The sequence below is a fragment of the Lepidochelys kempii genome, chromosome 1 (assembly GCF_965140265.1).
Source record: "Lepidochelys kempii isolate rLepKem1 chromosome 1, rLepKem1.hap2, whole genome shotgun sequence".
Classification (NCBI taxonomy): Eukaryota; Metazoa; Chordata; order Testudines; family Cheloniidae; genus Lepidochelys; species Lepidochelys kempii.
The window spans coordinates 190,238,499-190,260,021 of NC_133256.1; the positions used below are offsets into that span (position 1 = coordinate 190,238,499).

General features: G+C 39.5%; 1 protein-coding gene across 2 annotated transcripts in view; it reads right to left on the minus strand.

The window, feature by feature from the left end:
* The window catches only part of ZNF654 (zinc finger protein 654), a 59,189-nt gene that overhangs the window by 35,540 nt on the left and 2,126 nt on the right, over positions 1–21,523 (minus strand). For both annotated transcript variants that reach the window (XM_073305704.1, XM_073305693.1), the window contains exon 2: positions 3,484–3,629. In XM_073305704.1, the coding sequence (XP_073161805.1) occupies positions 3,484–3,629 (146 nt within the window). The remainder of the gene's footprint in view (positions 1–3,483; positions 3,630–21,523) is intronic.

The window sequence follows — 21,523 nt, forward strand, 5'->3', positions numbered from 1 at the left end:
AACAGTTCATAAGTTACCTAGAAAATAACCAATTAGAATTCACTTTCTATATTCACTACTTTTGAAATTCATTTTCCAAATATCTCCTAAAGTAAAAGGAAATTGTTTCACTCTAGCTTCAACCCTAAACCGATTGAAAGGAATTAAAGGTATGTACAAATGCCAAGAAAATTGAAGGTGAACAGAATATCTATGTTACAGGCGGCACAGCTGCACTGCTGTAGCATGCCGTCTTTCCATCAACGTAGGTAATCTACCTCACCAAGTGGCAACAGCTAGGTTGATTAAATAATGTTTCAGTCTACTTAAGTCATTTCTACACTCGAGGTTAGGTCAGCTTAGCTACAGTGCTCGTGGTATAAATTTTCCACACCCTTGAGTGACACAGCTAGGTTGATCTACATTTTAAACATAGACCGGGCCAACAAACATTTCTGTAAAAGTCATGTTCTTTATAAAGAGAAGTATGGTTGAGCTCTTTGTATACTAAGTTGCACCTAATTCTTCTCTATCCAATGATGAATCAAAAAGTTACTTTGAATTTGTCAAAAAAAGATATTTAAAGATATTCTACATTAGAGTCTCTGTTTTTAAAACGGCATGGCCAATTTTTGTACCTTCCTTCATACTAAAAGATGTAGTGGTTCTTTTGCACAAGGGCCCTTTAATCTCAATCCTAAAGGAAAAATCAGATCAATTTTGCTAATTGAAACAACAAATACCTCCTGCTAACCACCAATTCTCACTGCCATTCTGAAGTAAGATCAGTAAGTTTAAGTCACATGTCATGTGACTGTTTGGAAAACTACCAGCCTCGGGAACTTTCACACTGCTTGGGGAAAGACTACACTAACGCGAGCTAATTATCTGTTTTTATTTGGTTTCTGACTGAATTTGGGATCACCTGCAAATACCTTCATTCTAGTTTTTATTAAAAGTGAATTGCAGATATAAATTTTCACATTTCTTCAACATGCGCTGCAAGCTTAAATCAGCAGGCTCAGACGGCCATTCAAAACAAGACTGAAAACTTCCTTCCCCATCGATCTTTTTTACATACATATCAAAATTACAGTAGTTAATTTCATCTCTCCTGATGCTCCAAAATGTGATCTGACACACCACATCTTTTTTAAATAGATATCTACATTCGTGTTGTTTACTGCAATTTGCCACACCATCTTTTCAGACAACATCGGTGCTACAAGTCAGTGCTTGTATACGTTTGTTTACCAACGACCCCAGTACACAGCTCCTGTATTAAAGTGAATATAGATGTTGCCTCATTTATTGTGAATTGTTTGCTTAGTAAGTGCACAGAGAACAGCAGCCTCTGCTCTCAGTAGTTTACCATCTGGTTACCAAGGAAACCCTGCTCAAGTGTAGAGAAAGCCCATATGGGGTCAGGCAGATTCCTGTTTTTATTTCTCTCCCCCCCTTCCCTCCCTCCCTTTCTCTCCCCCTCTCTCCTTTCAGAGCTAGGACTTTGTATTGTGTGTGGTGTATTTTCTGAAAGACTGAGACTTCAACACCCTTAGGGCTAGCGTACTTCAGCAATGTTTCCTTGGTAACTGTTATGCCCCAGAATCATTTTGTGACATCACAGCAAAACTAAGCCAACCAAAGCAGGGTTTTTTTTGGTTTTTTTTTTTTTGTTTGGGGGGGGGGGGAGGGAGAACGGGGGAATACTTTGTTTTGTGCTCAATGCTCCTAAAATTCGTAAGCTGGGGGTAAGCAAGCAATTAAGGACAATCCATTCCCAAACTCACGTGCACAGGTTTAACATAAGGGGTGATAGCAGATTGAGAAACTCATTCCACCCCCTTCTTGGCAATTAGCCCCAATTTCTGATCAGTACCTAATCTAGAGTAGGACAGACACTAAATTTGGTGTCACTGTTATTTATTATTTGTGTTGTAGTAGTACCCACAGGCCCCACTCAGGATCGAAATGACATTCTGCTATGTGCTATACAGACATGTATGAAGGTATTGTCCCTACTCTGAAACACTACATTTTTCTTAGAATGTATTTTGTTTTTACAAGATTCACAGTAGCTAATAAGCATCAACTATGAGCCAGGTATTAAACAACTTGAATCATGCTTCAGAAAATAACTGATCTTTCTCTAAAAGGCAATACTATGACTATATTCATTCTACTCTATAGGGGCAAGTAGTTTATCCTCAGGTACATGACCACCATACCTTGATAAATTTATTTTTTCTGGTTTCGCTCAACAGTTATTCATTTTTAAGAGTTATATTTCCACATAAATCTACTCTATTCTTCAGTTTCACTTTTCTAAGTATATCATGAGTGCACAAAATAAAAGCGTCATGTCTCCTGGGATCAGTGATGATAGTTCAAAGTAAAAAAGGTGGGTCTGCCAGCTCACACTGAAGATGCAAGCAGGAGATGTGAAGACCAATAAAGTGTTCCCCGACAGATATTTTTCTAACCCTCAGTTCATGGAGCTAACACAAAAACCCACATTGAGATGACTAATTCTGACCAAGTAAAACTAGTAACAAAAACAAACTAAGAACAGTTAAAACCAGAGATCAGCAAGACAGAGCTGTTCCATCTGCTGGACAAAATAATTAACTCATTTACTCAGCCAGAACTAGCTCTTATTTGTGAAAGCAACTCTCAGTATGCTTTCAAATTTCCTCTGTCCACCTACTGATGACAGGAGCCAATATCTATAGGATACAAGAATTGTTTGTTTTTATTTTGACATTTTCAAGTTTTTGGCATCTACTTTACTGAGTCAGAAAATAAATGTTATGGTGAGAAGGATTTTGTTAGGGCAAATTAATAGGATAACAAAATCATCAGTTCAAGATGTGTATATTAACCCTAAGCAAATCTTTTCCTCAAAAGAAAAATGTTTTCTTAACTATCTTATGTAACAAACTCTTCTCCAAAAAGTGTTTTGTTGAAGAATCAGATTTAGAGTCACAATTTAAACAGTTTTTTTCCTGTTACATAAACATTAGGCCATTACAATAATTTTTAGTTTATTTACTTTTTGCATTTCACTGCTTGGACAACAGAAATGTACCAGTCAATTTCACTTTTGTTCATAGCCATTTATTGCCACAATGCCACAAGGGTTGGTTTGCAAATATTTCAGAACATAACATTTAAAATGTCAGTGGAAATATAAAATGATCACAGGCACACTTCTATTGTTAATTAGGTGGTTTTGTTAAAAGAAACCCCACACACTTTCACAAGTTTGACCTGAGCATGTTCTTTGAGTAAATGTGATACAAAAAGAACAGGCTAAAGTCATCCCTTTCAGAGCTTCCTTTATTTAATTCACCAGGGATAAGTTTGGTCTTGTGTATTTAAATAGTAGAAAGTAAGACTGCCTTTACAAAACAGGACCTCTTATGACATGCTGCTTTCATTACAAAAGTAGAACACTAACAGTTAGCCTATAAATGGAGTTAATAGGAAAAAGGATGTACTTACAAAGCAAGGCTACTCAAAACATATTGTACGTGCTCACATTCAGCTGGGAATGATACACAGGCAGACGTGAAACAACAAAGAGCTGTCTGAAGCACCTGAAGCTGAGGCAAAGGAACCTGCCATCTTCCAGCATAGTCTTCAACAATCTATAGGGAAAACAGTCACAAACCTGTATTACAACAGAGAATGTTCTCTTATACCAGAAATAGTAAAAAAGGTCTGTAGTTTAAAGGGAAAAAAAGGCTTTTAATTATCAGGTTTAATAGAGGATATCAATATAAAACCACAATTCATTCTTCTACGATGCAACAGTTTTAAAATGTTTCATATACGTAAATTTTTGTGTGTTCTTTCATTTTGATAAAGCAAAAATATAAAGGAAGAAGCCCTGTCCTTCTTACACCACAAAATATGGACCAAAAATCATTTCTGACTGATTCTTTTCAAAAAGCAATAGAGGAAGAATTCTTCTCACATGCTATCAGATTAGCAATTATGTTCTATGCTTAAATACATGCTTTTGTTTTGCAACAGAAGAAAAAGGTATAGTCTACAGCCATATTAAGACCTACCACTTTAAATGTCACTAAGCAGGGGAAAAAACGGCTGTTTTCTGATGGACATTCCTTATTCCTAAAGTCAAGAGCAAGTCTGGACTTTTTCCCTGAAAGGCACAAAAACATGGAGAATTGGAAGTCTCACCGCTTCCAAGGCAAGGGGGCAGAATTTTAACTAACAGGCTTTTCTTCCAAATAGACCGGACATTTCAGTTAACTGTTTATGAAAAAGCCCTAACAGGATAAACTATGTTTGTTGGAAGGGAGTACTTGTGGCACCTTAGAGACTAACCAATTTATTTGAGCATAAGCTTTCGCGAGCTACAGCTCACTTCATCGGACAAGTACGCCTTTTCTTTTTGCGAATACAGACTAACACGGCTCTTACTCTGAAACCTATGCTTGTTGGTTGGTTTCATGGTTAGAAAATCCTTTAAAAAGAAGTTCACATCTTGTGTGCAACATTTTTTCTATGTATGTCACATTTAAACTTATTGACTACTCCAGTTTTGTAGGAGAAAAAGTACAATTAGAGAAAGGAAAACAAATTTAAGAGAGAAGTACTTAGAAATACATACTGCTAGCACAATGTACTTTTCTGCAGAAATGACTCTTTCCTAAATATGAAGTACATACAAGTAAAAATAAAGGGTTTGATAGCTAAATGTATTCATCATTATAAAACACTTCTTAAGTGCCCCTCAATATAAGCATGAACAGGTTAATGTGTTCTCATGGTCAAGTCTTGTCAATAATGCTTTGGCAGAACATACAACAGGTTCACCTTAAAAATACAAAGAATTCAAGTGTATGTACGCACACTATATACCCCTCCCTTGATAAATTAGTTTGAACACACCAGTTTGAAGCCTTGGCCAGTTAAAATATGAGGCCAAAATCATCCTTGGTTTAACTCCTCTGCATTAATAGAGTTATCCTAATTCGTGTCTGCATGCAAGATGTTTACAACTGTTAATTACTGAATCCTAAGTAGTCCTGGCTTTTTATATTTTTACACTATTAACAACATTTGTAAAATGTAGCTCGTTTAAACTAAACCCCAAACAATTAAAATTGAGACTGTAGCCATACTAGGAACACAAAATAAACTCTTGATGAATCTTATATAGCACTAAAGTATTACAATGTTTTAAGTAGGCTTTAGAGAATTCTATTCTTTTTTTTCAATTTTTATCAATGTTAGTTTTCACACTTGTGGGAAATTATGGGGAGGTCAGACAATTATTTAATTAAAGGAGATATTGGGATTTAAAAAGTTAAAGCTTTATAACCATTAAAACACAAACTATCAACATCACATATCAGAATATACAGAGTAAATATCCTTGAATAAAACCCTAGTAAGTTCTTAAGTGGCATTTTTTTTTGCCTATCTGTAAATTTCTGTTATCACTGATGGAAATTTGTGTTTTGTTATTTTGTATGTGTACAATGAAACTGACATTTACTGACATTTAATTGATAAAAATCTAATTCTTCCAAGCCTAAAGTTATCAGAAATGGAACTTTAATGATATACTACTGTATCTAAGACTGTATGCAACACAAATTTACAAATACATCAAAAATATTCCTTAACTGATTAAACTTAGGATAGGTCATCAGCACAATAAAGAATGTGAGATTAAAATGAAGATCATTTAGTTCCCATCCAAGGCCACATCCATGCTACAGTTTTCAACTGTAATCCCCATATCAGGCAGAAGCATGGCCACATTAACCAGTGACCAATAACTCTGTTCCATTTGTGTCCATACAGTACCATTCCTGCTACAACAGTATTCATGCATTTACAACTACCTTTACAACTGTCTAACTATGTTCCTTTCAGGGCATCTGGGAAAAATCAGAGCAATTAAATGAAGAAAAATAGAATGTTCAGAAAACATGTACACTGGGTGGCAGTGCATTCGGATGTCCTACCACTGTTCTCACAGCTCTGTGCGGACCAACCAGACCAGCTACGCAAACATAAATAGGGTATCCATTCTACGATACAAAAAAAAGGCATGACCATTTACAGGAAGCCAACCATGTGCCACCTACATCTCTGACAGGCAAAATATTGTTAGCCGATTACCATTAACAATTCTAAATATGCTGTATGCAAATATAAATATAAATGGTTAGAGCCGAGCCAAAAATGGCAGTGCAGAAAAAAAGGTGATGCTACCTGGTGGCCAAAGTACAGGACTGATTTAAAAAATGCAGATTCAAAATGGGCTCTGACTCAGGCTGCATCTACACTGCCACTTTCAGCACTAAAACTTTAGTCCTTCAGGGGTGTGAAAACAACCCCCCCCCCGAGCGACAAAAAATTTAGCGCTGAAAAGCAGCGGGATAGACAGCTACCACCGTTCGTTCGGGGTGCGTTTTTTTGTTTTATTTTGGTTTTTTAATCGCTGGGAGAGCTCTCCCCCAGCGATAAACTATGTCTACACTGCACACATTACAGTGCTGCAGCGCCGTAAGGTGGGCAGTGTAGACATACCCTCAGACTTCTCAGATACCTTTGGGCAAATCACTTGACTGCTCTGTGCCTCAATTCTCAACTGTAAAAAGGGAATATTACTTTTGTGTGTCACAAGTATGCAAAGAATAAACTCCTTTATTTTTTTTGTGGTGAGCAGATGTTACAGTGAATCGTAACACAAATAGCCAAGTTGAATGGATGAGGTCCAAAGCTGTGATGGGGTTCCTTTTCATTTCAGATTATAACACATTCAGAACAGATCGAGTCTAGAAGAAACTGTGTGCGTTTCCTACTTTACTTAGAATGGACTGGGTGATGGGATATGAACATTTTCACTTCTGCGCCTCTGGATCAAATCAGTAGTTACCAAAATCCATTCAGACTAAGATGTTCACTGGCCTATGGGATATGAGTAGGTGGCATCGGTCCTGGTTGTAGCAGATATCTGTCTGCAACATGAACACCTCAGGCACAATTAGCGCCTTTGGCAGATGGTTGAAGGACTGAATAGTCGTGGAAACTAAACTATGTTTTCAAATTAAGATTTAGTCTCATACAAATCAGGACTGGGATTTAAGGATGGTGTGGAGGGACGTTTTCTGTTTCTACACTATAAGCAAATGAAGATCTTCCATCTCTAGGATATTACACCAGTATGTTTATTTACACTATTCTATTAACTTCCAAAAAATGTCATTCATTTGCAGATAAACCTATCTTAGTATTACACTTGTTTATAGACTTTGACAGAACTGGCAAAGGAACATATGAATTTCACACGCTGGATCAGACCAGTCATTTAGTTCCATATCCTGTCTAAAACAGTAGCCAGTATCAGTTCCTTCAAAGGAAGGTAGAAGAAACCCCATAGCACCACCTTATGGCATAACATGCCCAGGGAAGGTTTTTTCCCTGACCTCCAATAGTTAAAATTTTGATTTATACTATGAAACATGAGACACTGAATAGCTTTCAATACTTGGGTTTTTTATACTCATTAGATTAATCCTAGATATTTTTGTTACCACTATAAATGATGTCTGACCCTTTGTGAATCCTGCTAAGCTTTCGGGCTCAGCAACATCTTGTAGTACTGAGTTCCACATGCTATTGTGTTGTGAAAAAAGTGCTTTTATCCATTTTGAATTGCTACCTTTCCATTTCATTCTAATTCACTTTGTCTCCCCTCTATTTGAAAGAATATGTATGCATAAATAAGCACGAGAGACGTGAAGTACATATGTCTAGTGCAGGGACGGGCAAACTTTTTGGCCTGAGGGCCACATCTGGGAATAGAAATTGTATGGCGGGCCACGAAACTTCACAAAATTGGGGTTGGGGTATGGGAGGGGTTGCAGGTTCCGGCGTGGGGCCACAAATGAGGAGTTCAGGGTGCGGGAGGGGGGGTCCGGGCTGGGGCGCTGGAGTGCGGTGTGGGGGTGGGAGGGGCTGATGGGTTTGGAGGGTGGGAGGGGGATCAGTGCTGGGGCAGGGGCGTGGGGAGAGGCTCAGGGGTGCAGGCTCCAGGCGACGCTTACCTCAAGTGGCTCCCAGAAGCAGCAGCATGTCCCTTCTTACACGGCTCCTTACGCGGAGGCGCAGCCAGGTGGCTCTACACACTGCCTCATCTGCAGGCACTGCCCCTGCACCTCCCATTGGCTGCGGTTCCCGGCCAGTGGGAGCTGCAGGGGCGGCGCTTGGGGAAGGGGCAGCGTGCCGAGTGGACGCCCCCGGCTGCCCCTACGTGTAGGAGCTGGAGGAGGGAGGCCATGTGGCTGCTTCTGGGAGCCGCATGGAATGGCCCGCAACCCCGTTCCCCAGCAGGAGCTTGAGGACTGGTTAAAACGGCCAGTAGGCGATAGTTTGCCCAACCCTGGTCTAGTGAGTCGAGCATGCATTCATCACCTCCTGCCAAAATTCCTGTCCTGCCACCCATCCAAAGAGTAACTGTAAATAACCAGCACTCAAGAACAGCGTAACCATCAAAAGGAGACATGCTTTAAGTACAAAGAGTAATATGCTTAGGTACAATCACTATCACAAAATAAAGGAAAAACAATATCGAAAAGGATGAAACGTGGACAAAAGAGAAATGTAGACAGGAAGACAGAAGTTAGCTAAACAAAACGGAAAGACTAGAATAGCGGTCCTGTGTTCCTTTATTCATTTTTCAATCTACAGTGAGGTCTCCATAAGCCCAAATCTATGAAGTTAGACATTTTCTTCACCCAGCTAACTGGAAACACCAGTACATGGAGGGAAGAAATATACTGAAGTATTTGTTAAGGAAAGAAATTCCAGACAAGATTGAATATTAGTTTTTTGGGGGAAATGATCCATATTTATTTTAAACTTGCTTGTATACTTAAAGTTTGAGCTTAAAGCCCTCTCAACAGCTGTGCCTTCTATATAAAAAAAACCCTGAATTTTTCAAGCTGAATATGCTGAATTAGCATGCCATACATTGCATATCTTGAAACTGTCACACTACTATGACCTTTAAAAATAAATTTGGACATACATTTATAACCCAGACTACAAAATAACTATTAGTTTACAAACACTGGAGAAAAGAAGAAAGCTGTAATTCATAGGGTCTACCAAAATTCCTGGACCAAAGAAGGTATCTGCTACCTAGTGTTTAGTCACTGCTTAAAACAGAAAGATTGGTTCTCCTGACTTCACTATTCTGATCAGTTTCTCAAAAAGAATGACAACTAAATAAAATACCATCAGAGACTGCAGCAGACAAAAAAGCCTGGCTAATCACTTCAAATTCCTGTACTTTGGGAATGGTTCTACTCTAGTACCAGCACTGATCTTAATTACAGTAACTGATGACTAATACACGGCCAGGTCAGCTTTATCCCGGAGTAAGGAATTATGGCCCATTTCCACTACAGGTTATTAAAACTGAACTATTTAAGTTTAACTATAGTTTTAGTTGGAGAAGTTGCTCGTTGCCACTCCTAACATATGCGTACTGTTGTCAGTGCAAAATAGATGCAAATTTTCACCCCGGAGTTCAGTACTTTTTAGCGGTGAGTGAGCACTTAGTAAGACCTTTTAGGACCCTTAAGAAAGAAATGGGTATTATCTATGTACAACCAACTTTCAATTAATGAAAACATTGTGAGGCAGCGCTGCACCTTCCCTTTGCGTGCAGCAGTCTGGTCTGTGCCCACTGTGGATCAGCTTCCTGAAACCACCAGCCTCCGGCAACTTCCAGGCCTTGTTCTCTCTCTGTAGGCACACCACCCCCAAAAACTTAAGAGGATTCCCTGCAGCACCCACTGAACTCTCAGAATTACCAGGCTTACAATTTGCAAAGGAACAGTACATCACAGTTTGTAAGATTCAACTCAGGACCATTTTGCTTAACACCACAGCACAGATATATTTATTGTGAAAACGAGTAAGTTTCTCATCAAAGAAAAGAGATTTGAGTAATAGTGAGTAAGAACATTGGAAACAAATGGTTACAAATAAAAAAGTCTAACATTTTCTGCAGACTAAATTTAACTAACAAGTTACTCTCTTCTCTAAAGAAGCTTATCTCACCCAAAGTTCTCTCCAGCATTTTCAACCAAGCCTCGTTAAAACCTTTTTTTAATTAAGCAAAAGCGCTGTCCTCTTACTTCCTCAGTGAAGCATGCCTGGGTGTCTTCTAGGCTCCCAAATATAGTCAAGCAAACTTTGGTATGCACCTCAAGATAAATTTATCTACCCCATGCTGTGTTCTTTTTTCCCCCCTTAGTTTCTTTCTTACAATCCTACATTTGTATTCAGTTCAAAGGGGTGATCCAAGGGACACACTGTGAACAAGACAACAGTCAATTTAGACGTAAACAGATAGATGACTAAATATCTCCTCTGACAGAAAACCTGTTTTTCACCATTGCTCGTGACCGTACCTTGATAAACTTTAAGAGTAATTTTCCTGTGCATAAACACAACTTCTTATGCAGTATCTGTACATACGTTTCACTATACTCATGACCAGTGTAACAAGAGCTATCATTTGAGGTCCCACATGACATCACTTGATGGACTATAATGTACACACCAGTCTCATGAGATTCCCTCTGCATCACCTTGCCAATTGTCATTAAGAGGCCTTGGGTCACAAATTTTTTTAACAGTAATTTAAGATATTAATTTGAGGAAAAAACTTAACTTGTTAAAGTGCATGCAAGCTAATTCTAATAAATCAAATGCCAGAACATTTCCTGCCCTGCTTCCAATGAGAAAAGCTGCAGGAGGGAACACTTTCCACAGGATTCCTTCACAGAAAGGATTCCTGCACTTTCAGGTGAGGTTTGCCTTCCTCCCATAAAGGCTGAGCAGCTTGCCCCCAGCCTTAGCCTCCTGTGTAAAGGCCTTAGACTCTCATGCTGGCCCTGTACTCCTGGCAGCATGGCTCGATACAATATCACTACTAGGTGCTGCAAGATAATGAGTAATAAGAATAGTTCCAGTAACCAATAAATAGCAGTAGGTGGACAAAGAATATTATCCACAAGAGTTCTCATTTACTGGTGTTTACAATTACTGTTTTCATGACCGTGTACTTCAAATTATAATGGAAAATTTAAGATTTGATTTACTTTATTTTTACAGCCTAAATTAAAAATATAGTTCAATTTCTATTAAAAATTTTCACCTATGACTGTGCTGCTGTCTTCAGGAATTAAGAATATTGCAAACATTCTGACTCAGCAGGTATTAGAGGTCAAATTCCGCTCCTAATTACACTAGCCTAAGTTACGAGTCAACTCTACTGAAGTCAACGAAATTATTCCACATTAACATTCCTTCACTATGGAAAAAACAGTGTTACAAGATACATGCTAAGGTAAATTTAACATGACAAAACAGAGGCACAGTTTACCTACACTGTGCTGCAGCCGCAATTCTTTTTGGAGAAGTGGCATTTAATTTTAACTTGATGTTCTACATGTAAAAATGAGATTAACCAGTATATCAGTTTTTAATTTGCCAAAGTAAGTCTCTCCTTTTGTACTTGAAAAAAGAAGTAGTTATTGGCTATGCTAAAGAAAACAAATTATACAACTAAGTTGTCATGGGTCTTAAGGCATGAAAACTAAGTTTTGCCGTAAAAAAAAGCCATCCAGATGTTCATTGGCATGGGTATTTTTCTTGGGACAAAGTTTTGTTCAGTGAAAACAAACATGACTTCAATATTAGTGTCATTTGACTAAATATTTATATTTCTGAAAGAGTAAAATCATATTTCCCCTCACCTTATTAATATTAATTTTAACCTTTTTTTAGGCCCAGTTTGGATTAGAGAGCTGTTGACATTTTTATAAAATTGACTACTTTATACAGAGTAACTGATTTTACAAAGATGAAAAAGGCAAATGCATCTGAGATCACCTCCAAATCAAACAAGAAGGTGCAATGACATTGCTAGTACTCAGATAAGAGGTAGGGGGGAGGAATGGAGTCCCATGGGGGGTGGGGGGAAAGAAGAGACTGACAGGCCGAACCCCTCACTGTGGCAGGGGGAAAACATCCCTGACTCCACTAGCTGCAGTGAGAGGCACAGCCACAGAGGGCACACAGCCCCTGCTCCAGAGCTGGCCCAGCTACGGGACAGGGTGCGTGGCCCCCAATTCAGTCTCCGCCAAGTCCCGGCCGTAGTGGAGTGGGGGCACACACGGCTCTGGGAAGTCGCAAGGGGGGCGCTTGGCCCCAGCTGCTGTCCCTGGTGAAAGCAGCGGGGCTGGGGTACATGGCCCCTACCAAGCCCGGGATGCACTGGGTCTGGGGGGCCTGACACATGACAGGTTCCGGCCCCAGCTGCAGCCTCCCGCGGATGAAACAGCAGGAGTGCAGGGTCCTGGTTCCAGCCAGTCCACTGTAGGGCAGGGGTGCAGTCCCGCCTCCTCCTCCCAAAGCCCTAGAAGTCAGGGAGGTCTGGTAAAGTCACAGAATCCCATGACCTCCGTGACTAAATCGTAGCCTTAAACATAAATAATGGTTTTGTAGAAACATTTGCTTCAGAAAAAAATATATTAATGTACTATTCAATTAATGTACTATTACCTTATGGAAAATGAATTTTTCTCCTAACTTTGGTAAAGGTTGAATTTGCAACCTTACCTCTGTACTACTTGTATATATCCATACGGTAGTTTTTGATTACATGATCACATGGTATTTCTGCATAACTTCCATAATTTTCCACAACTTCATATAGGTTTTTCATTCTTGTTATTTTGTTGCATAGTTGCTCAGTAAAATTTCTTTTAGACTTTTATGCTAGTTCTCTTCCAGTTAAATCATGTTGCAACTGTCACCATCTATATATTATGTTTAACATGATATTTTTCATTCTTTTGGGAACAAATCCTGTTATAGCAGAGATATATTTTGCAAACTGTTTTTCAAAGAAGCAATTAAAAAAATACAATGAAAGGGGTCTTAGAGCATATAGTTTTAACATAACCTAGCTTCAAATTGTCTCAAAGCCAACTGATACTTCTTTTGCATATAGGATATACTTTTACAAAAAACTGGGTAATCCTTCTTTAATGAGTATTTACATACAGAATACATGATTGTACTTTCACTGGAACGTTATCAATATCTGACTTAAAAATAAATAAAACAAAAATGGATTTCCCCCCATAAGGTGAGAATAATTTGTTTTCACACGGTAGCATTAAATACCAGCTGTTTGAGCAGCACCAGAAATGTACTTGTTGACAGTTTATTTAATTTAAAACCCATAATTTGTCAGCCCCTCTATCAAAAAGTTAAATCCTAGAATTTTACACCTATAACTGGTTAATCAATATTAAAATATTTTACACTAATAACTTATGTTAATAATATCCTAATGAATCATCATTACCACAGCTCCCCCTAAACTGTGCAAGCATGTACTTATGCACCTTGCTGGAATGGACTACACGCTGAATAGTGCAGTGGTTCTCAAACTTTTTTACTGGTGACCCCTTTCACATAGCAAGCCTGTGAGTGCAACCCCCTTTATAAATTAAAAAAACTTTTATATATTTAACACCATTATAAATGCTGGAGGCAAAGTGGGGTTGGGGTAAAGGTTGACAGCTTGCAACCCCCCATGTAATTACCTTGCGACCCCCAGCTTGAGAACCCCTGGAATAGTGAGTGTTACCACAGAAACAAACCCTTTCAGCAGGAGACATCTACTTTGTAGCTGGGGAAGAGTTGGCTTTGGCGCTCATTTTCCTCCCAAATGGAGGAAGAGGATGCTGGTTCTCCTACTCAAAGAGATGCAGGTCCCTTCCTCCAGCACCCATTGTGACCCCTTTTTCCCCTCAGCCAGGAAGTGCGAGTTGTAGACACGGGAGTGATTATCTAAGGCTTGATTGCCCCTTCCTACCAGAGCTTGTGGGAAAAGAAGAAAAGATTCAGGCTTGACCTTTCCCTAAGCTTGTGGGATAGGAAATAAAGAGTGAAGATCCCAGTGCCAACACTATAGAACAGAAGAGGAAAGAAAATCCGAGCACACAGGTAGTGTATTTTTTGTCAAATCCAAATTTCAAGGTCAAGGTCTCACCAAGATCCAGAACACTCCTCCTGCCCCCCGCCAACCACCCACCAGCTCCCCACCCGGAGAGTAAGGTGACCTTATTTCCCGAAACTGAAAAGGGGACACACGGGGCAGGCACGAGCTGCCTGGTGTTGCCACTCCCCCTCCCTGTCCTAAGTTCCTCTGTGCCCCAACTGAGCCAAGTAGCAGAGATGGAGACAGAGAGGAAGAGGAATGGGTATGGGCTGGGATCTGGCAGCAACGCAGGATGTGAGTACTTTTGAGTCAGAGCCAAGAGATGAAGCTATTGGACTATGATCCAGCTAGCGGTGCAATGCCCCTTTGGGAGCTGGGATAGCAAAGGGGCAGGAAGGAATCTTCAGGTAGCAGGAGGGACCAAGGAGCCTTCAGATACCAGCCCTACGCAGATGCGGGGAGGCCGGGATGTGGCAGAAGCTGACCGGAGGTGGACTAAGGAAGGAAAGAGACCGGTTGGGGTGGGTGGGAGGGACTGGAAAGGGCTCTGGGGACTGGCTCCAAAGGACAGGGGGTGGAGAGCACACGAGGACAGGGTGGGGGGCTCCGGGGACCACTTGTGGCTGAGGTGAGGGGGGCTCAGGGACCACATGGGGGCAGATGGCACTGAGGCCAGGATGAGGGAGGGCCCCAGGTACCGCTCGGGGGTGGCGGGGGAGGGTGGGCATGAGGCCAAGATGCGGGGCACTGTGTTGCACTCAGTGCCCCTGCACAAGTGGATGCTGCAGAACCCTGTCAGGTGCTTACCAGCCAGGTTGCCTAGGGCCCACGAGTCGCAGCTCCATGGCCCAGCTGGGCTTGCTGTCTCCAGGGAAAGAAGACAAGAGTTTGAATGAGGGCCTGGACAACACTGCCCTCAGATCGAGCACGTGACACCCCACTGCTCCCTGACTGGAGGGGCAGGGTATATTGCAGACACATTAGGCTGTCTGTGGGGGAGGTGTGTGTGGAGACATCCCACTGCAAACATTGCCGCTTATCCCTCCCCCACATCACTGTGCTGCTGCCCGTGGGACTGAGGCTGCACAAACAGCTGTCCAGGGACACCCCATGCCCCACAACCCCGCCCAGTAGGGGGTAGAGGCCCTGCACTGGGGAGCAGGCACAGCCCATGCAGTCCACTGGAAAACATCTGGCGGTCTAGATCTGGCCTGCAGTCTGCCTATTGACTACTCCTGTCCTAGCAACCTCCCCTGTCTCCTGGTACACAGAAGAGCAATAAGAATAGAGACTCCAGAGACTCACTAAGGCCTGGTCTACACTACAATATTAGGTTGACCTAAGGCAGTTTACACTGACCTAACTCTGTACGAATCTATACTAAAAATGTAGATCCCGCCAAAGTAACTTGCCCACTACATCAATGTAACTCCACGTCCAGGACAGGCGTAGCGCTTAAGTCAATGTAATTAGGTAGACGCTGTGTTACTTATGTCAACTATTGCTGCCTTTCAGAAATCATCCCACAAAGCTCCACACTGGCAGTTAAAGCTGTGCAAGCACTCCTGGTGAGGACACACACCATCAACACAAGGAACGTAGCGTGGACACGTAAAACTAATTAATTCACTGCAGTGGCTGTATGCTGACGTAACTTAGGTCGACTTAATTTTGTAGTGCAGACTTGCCCTAAGACTGGAGGAAGGACAAGCACTAGTTTATTTGGGAGTGGGAGTAGCCAATTACCAGATTTGGGGGGTGGGTGTACAGGGTCATCAGCAGTTAACTGACTTGGGGATAGGCATAAAGCAAAGATGAACTAGATGGTTAGGAGAAACAGTAGGAAGTAATTGAAGGGGAAAATACTAAACAAGCAAAAGATGAGTTGGCATGACCAGGAGAGAATGTAAACAAGGACAGAAGGACTGAATTCAGGGGAGGGTAAATAGGAGCAAGTGAAACAAATGAATAATTTGGTAATATGAATGTGAACCGTTAAGGGATTATGCCCACAGGTATTAAACATTTCCTGCATGATGTTTAGAAATCAGTAGTGACTACAATTAGGCCGGCTTTCTGGGAGAAGTCCCAACAAAACAGCAAACCAAACAAACTGCACCAATGTAGTTCACAGTAATTTTATTTTTCATATTAACAGTGATTTGCACAAGGTTTGCAAGTATCTGACCAAGGAGCCCAGAGTTCTACTACACCAAGTTTCCTGGGCAAGTTATTAAATGGTTGTTTTTCCATTTGTAAAATGGGGCTGCTAATTTACACCCAAATAGTCATTGTTATGTAAAGTGCTTATATGAAAAAGGGTTCGTAATGGACATTTTCATACAATCTTTAAAAGTGGCGACAAATCTAAGTTTAGAAGTAAGATTTTTTTAAAATTTAAGACCAAAAGAAACAATTTAAACCAAAAAAAAAGAATCTCACTACAACCTTAAATACACCCATACATGCTTAACACGTACGCAGAACTAAAAAATTTGAATGTTTATTATAAGTGAAATGAACTTCATTCCTTTTTATTGACCAACCCGAGAAAAATGCAGCAAATATGTAAAGTGCACTGACAGATTAAATGAATTTTTAAATTCCATTGGCTTCCAATAATCCAAGATGTTACACACAAGTTTATTTGCAACATATGATTTTCCCTTAGTAGGTTTCAAACAACTGTATTCGATCCATTTAAAAATAAAATCCAATAATACTTATTCTGAAATTGGCAAAATTAGCTTCTATTGGACTTCTGCATATGAAACAGCCCGAGAATCAGGGCCTACACAAAAAGAAAAGCATATTAACCTGAGGGAGTGGCTATAAGAACTTTGATAGATTTTGTATTATCAGATATTGATACATAATTGATACAAGGGGCTGTAACATACATTCTGAGGCCTTGAGAACTACCTTTTTATTATGTGAGAGGGTTAAGATGTAGAGTTATGCATAGGGATTGAACTCTGCAACTCCCTAGAATGTCAGTGAGATTTCAGTGTTTAAATTCCAATGCATAACTTTGAAAAAATATTAGGTATGAGACTCATGAAGGCCCCCAAACACATGAAGGTAACTAGAGGTTGACATAAACCCACTATACTAAGGTTTTGTTTTTTTTTGTGTTTTTTTTTTTTGGGGGGGGGGGGTCGTTGCATGTTTAAAAAGTGAACACACTGTTGAGTCTGACTCTAGTTTAAACTGAAAAGTTTTTTAAAAAGTTGTATTTAATAGAAGGGTAATAAATGATTTACCCAAAACAAAAACTCAAACATTCACATTTTTCCTACATTATGGACATATCCAATGTCTTTGTATCTAAATTCCACATGAAAATGAGGCACACACTCAAAACAGATATAGATAAAAACAATATTTAAGACACTACCGTAGCCATTTTATTTCCCGTGAAAAATGCAACAAGTTACACCATTTTGGCCTAAATGCTTACCAAATTCTCTTTTTAATCCCTAGCCTTTTATTTTGAAATTAGAAGCACTGACCAAGTTTTTCCAGTAGCGTCTTAAAAGGTTTTATAAACAGTATTTTCAAAATTGCTCCCTGGCTAAAACATGTATTAAACCATTTCAGCAAGTAAGTTTTCACTACTAAATTATTATCTGAGAACAGAAAACCATCATAGACGAGCTGGCATCTGCAAAACAAAACAGAACCAAACTGTGGTGCAAATGGTGCCACCTCCTTCTGTGCAGGGCTGTAAATTGATGTCACAGTAGAGGATAGCAGGCACTGTTCAGTCCTTACACTCCTTTGCTATTTAAGACCAGTTTTCAGAGTAGCAGCCGTGTTAGTCTGTATCCACAAAAAGAAGAGGAGGACTGTAGCTCACAAAAGCTTATGCGCAAATAAATTTGTTAGTCTCTAAGGTTTCAGAGTAATAGCCGTGTTAGTCTGTATTCGCAAAAAGAAAAGGAGTACTTGTGGCACATTAGGGACTAACCAATTCATTTGAGCATAAGCTTTATTTATTTATTTGAGCATAATCCGATGAAGTGAGCTGTAGCTCATGAAACCTTATGCTCAAATAAATTGGTTAGTCTCTGAGGTGCCACAAGTCCTCCTTTTCTATTTAAGACCAGAATCATTTAGTAATCATTTTAGCAACAAATAAAATTTAGTATCTTTACACAACCGTATAGACAACTATATAAACCCAATCACAAAATACTAGCTATGGTGAACTTGAATTTAAATTATTAACATATATGCTGTAAACTGATCTACAGAGCTCCCTTTAACCAAGTCACTAAATAAAAGATTTCCACAAGTATTTCTTAGGAACACAGAAAGTAATCTTCTCAAATTTATGCACATTAAGTGACCTGAAAAAAAAAATCAAGTCAGTCACAGCAGTGTTGTGTAACATCAAAACATTACTATGCACTCAGGGGGGGCTTACTCACTACACTGATAAGGCATATCTCAATATTGTTTTTACCATAATTGCAGTGATCTGTCAAGATATTTCCATTTTTATGTGCTTCCACAGTTTACCTTTAAGGTTTGTTTTCAAAGCAGCTAACACTGGAAATACTTTCTTTTGCCAGGACAACATCCATAAACACACTTATAACCCTCTAGAGAGTTGCCTTAACCTTCTACTTTAGCCTATCATTTGTCTGGAGCCACCATTTCCAGTTTTGCACCCAGAGGTAACAACTTCCAAATGACTGTTGCTGAAAAGAATAAACACAGAAGTCACTGAAAACAAAACATGCGTTAACGACTTCAAATTTTATGCGCACCATTACTTGTTTTTGTAAAGCTCTTTCAGATACTCAGTTAGAAAGATACTATTGAAGGGCCATGTATAAAATATCAAGACACAGAGGTGGTCACTTTCAGCCTGTACTGGTATACAGAAGCTTTGAATTAAAGATCATTAATTTTACACAGTTAGAAAGTTTGAATTAGCTCTTCTATACGAAGAAATCATGCTGTGCTGACATAAAGAACAAAAACAGCAATCCAGGGCACAAAAAAAATAGTCTAGAAGCAATCTCTTGCAAGTAATCCATTGCAATAAAGGAGTGGTCCTAAATGAACAGTGAAACTAACAAAAGTCTTTAGGTCCTTGTATATATGTTTATTGTTTTAAGTTACTAAATACATTCTACAGAGCTTGAAGAGTTAGTTGTACACTCCTTTGTTTTCTACCAATTTAATAAATAAGCATTTACAAAGATATGCTATAGATATGTGTATTTTAATACAGATTTAATGGATATGGGTGAGTATTGCAATAAGTCACACTGGAGTAGGACATAATTGGGTACTAGGTGCAGGCTACCTAAAAGGCTGTCTTGGGTACACTGTGAGGCACAAGACTGAATACCTTCAGCCACTCAAGAAATGCAGCAATTGCCTACTAATACACAATCTGGATGGCTGACTGCTATTGAAATATGGCTCATTCACGTCACATTTTTTAATTTATTTTTTTCAAAAGCTTTTTTAACATTTATGTGTAGGTTTAAGCAACTCATTGCCACTCTATAAAAAGTACTTCAGAGTGAAAGAATAAGAAATTAGCAGGGAAATTATATATACTCTCTCTACTATTCTGAAAACAATTATTTTCCTGACTTTTTTTTTTTTAAATACCTATTCACTATCACCAGAAGCTCATTTACCCTTTCAGAAGCAAGTGTTAACTTGCTTTCTTTTATAAATTTAAGTCCCCTGGTCTGCAGCAATCTCCACCTATCCAGAGCCTTTGCATCCTGCAGAGCCCCTCGCAGAAATCATGACCTACATGTAGAACATAAAGCATCCATACTTTACCTTTCACCTACGAAGTCTGGCACAAGTGGCTGAAATGGCTACAAACTGCTTCAGAAAAACCATTGTCGGAGAATGAGACAGTTTTAAACTGTCACTTACTACCTCAACCTCCTATTGCCTCCCACTCCCACTAACTGCTGGTTTTGTCTTTCCCCAACATTCCCCACCTCTATTCCACATAATGGGCTCAGGTATTTTGTGAGGAGCTTTTTTTTTTTTTCTGATCAGATCCCAGCTGCAAACTATTGCATCCTGGCGCACATCTATGACATCATTAAAAAAAAATCAAGCAATTATGTCATTTTAGAGAATCTATGTACCACCACACTAATCCCTTCTTACCCTCTTAAAATGTAGGCACACCTATCTAGAAAAGCACTATTTGATATAGAATATACAACAGAGATATTGTCATAACTGCCAATACCTTAAATTGAAATTCCAATACAATAAAGCACACTTCAACAGAGTAAGGGGGTCCTTCTGTTCCAACACATGGTACCTCTTTATAACATATCCCAACCATAAAAATCAGCTGTGTACACATTCCGCAGAGTGCTAGGATTATACCTGAACCTGCAATAATATTATTTGCTGACGCTGATTTATACCACTGTCCATATTAACTTGCAACCTAGTTATTTTAACAGTTTGCTTGCTATTTTGGAAAGGAACAAATAGCTTCCTTTAGACAGTTCAACCTCATAGCATCTTTTCTAAGAAATTATCCACACAGCTGCTTTTTCTCTTTGACCAAGGAACAGGAATACAGTGATGTTAATTAAATTCCACACTACTGAAGAACTTCAGAAAGGAGAAGTACAAGCTTTTTTTATTGGTACAAGAGGGAGGGAGGAGGTTCTGAAGTGGCCTGTCTCTTGGTTGAACTTAACCAGCACAAAGCTCAGATCAGGAGTCTAGAATGTTGTGATGGGTTCTGAACTGAGTGAAGAGAAGATATTGTTTAGAGAATGAAGAAAATATCTAAATGAGAAAAGGAATGCCAAAGTAACATAGCATTTAATAGCAAGACGGATTGTTTTTGAGTTAGTTTTAAAAGGAGAGAACAAATTGAGAGAATGCAAGTCATTGGGATCTAGAAATTTATATCATCATTCTATATTAGTGAGCAGTTCTGCTGCACGCACACTGAGGTTGAGGGCTTTTTGCACCACTGCAAACCTCACTATAAATGTACCGCATTGATTTAATATGGGGCTTGTACATATGCAACTTAATCCTTTTCCAAACTATGATAAATCATAGCTGCAAACCCTGCTTTACACAGCTGCAGCTCCTCTATGGTGGGGATTTGGAATAATGCAGCTACACAGGAATAGAAATCCCTTATGCCAGTGGTTTTCAAACTTTTTAGGCTGTTTAACCCTTTCTAAATAGTGTGGTCCACCTTGTACCCCCATCTGAGACATGTAATGACCCTAACCGTGATTGGATTGCCAAGTCTTACTAAATAAAGTACACTGTCCACCAATATAGGATTTTTTTCACATATCTCTTGACAAGTGCTCAAATATACCAATGTGAAAACCACTGCCTTATGTTGACAAGCCTTGAGACTCAAGGATACTTCCACAACACGCCAAGGATTATACCTTGAATAAGAACATAAATTTGCATTTACTGTTCATCTGG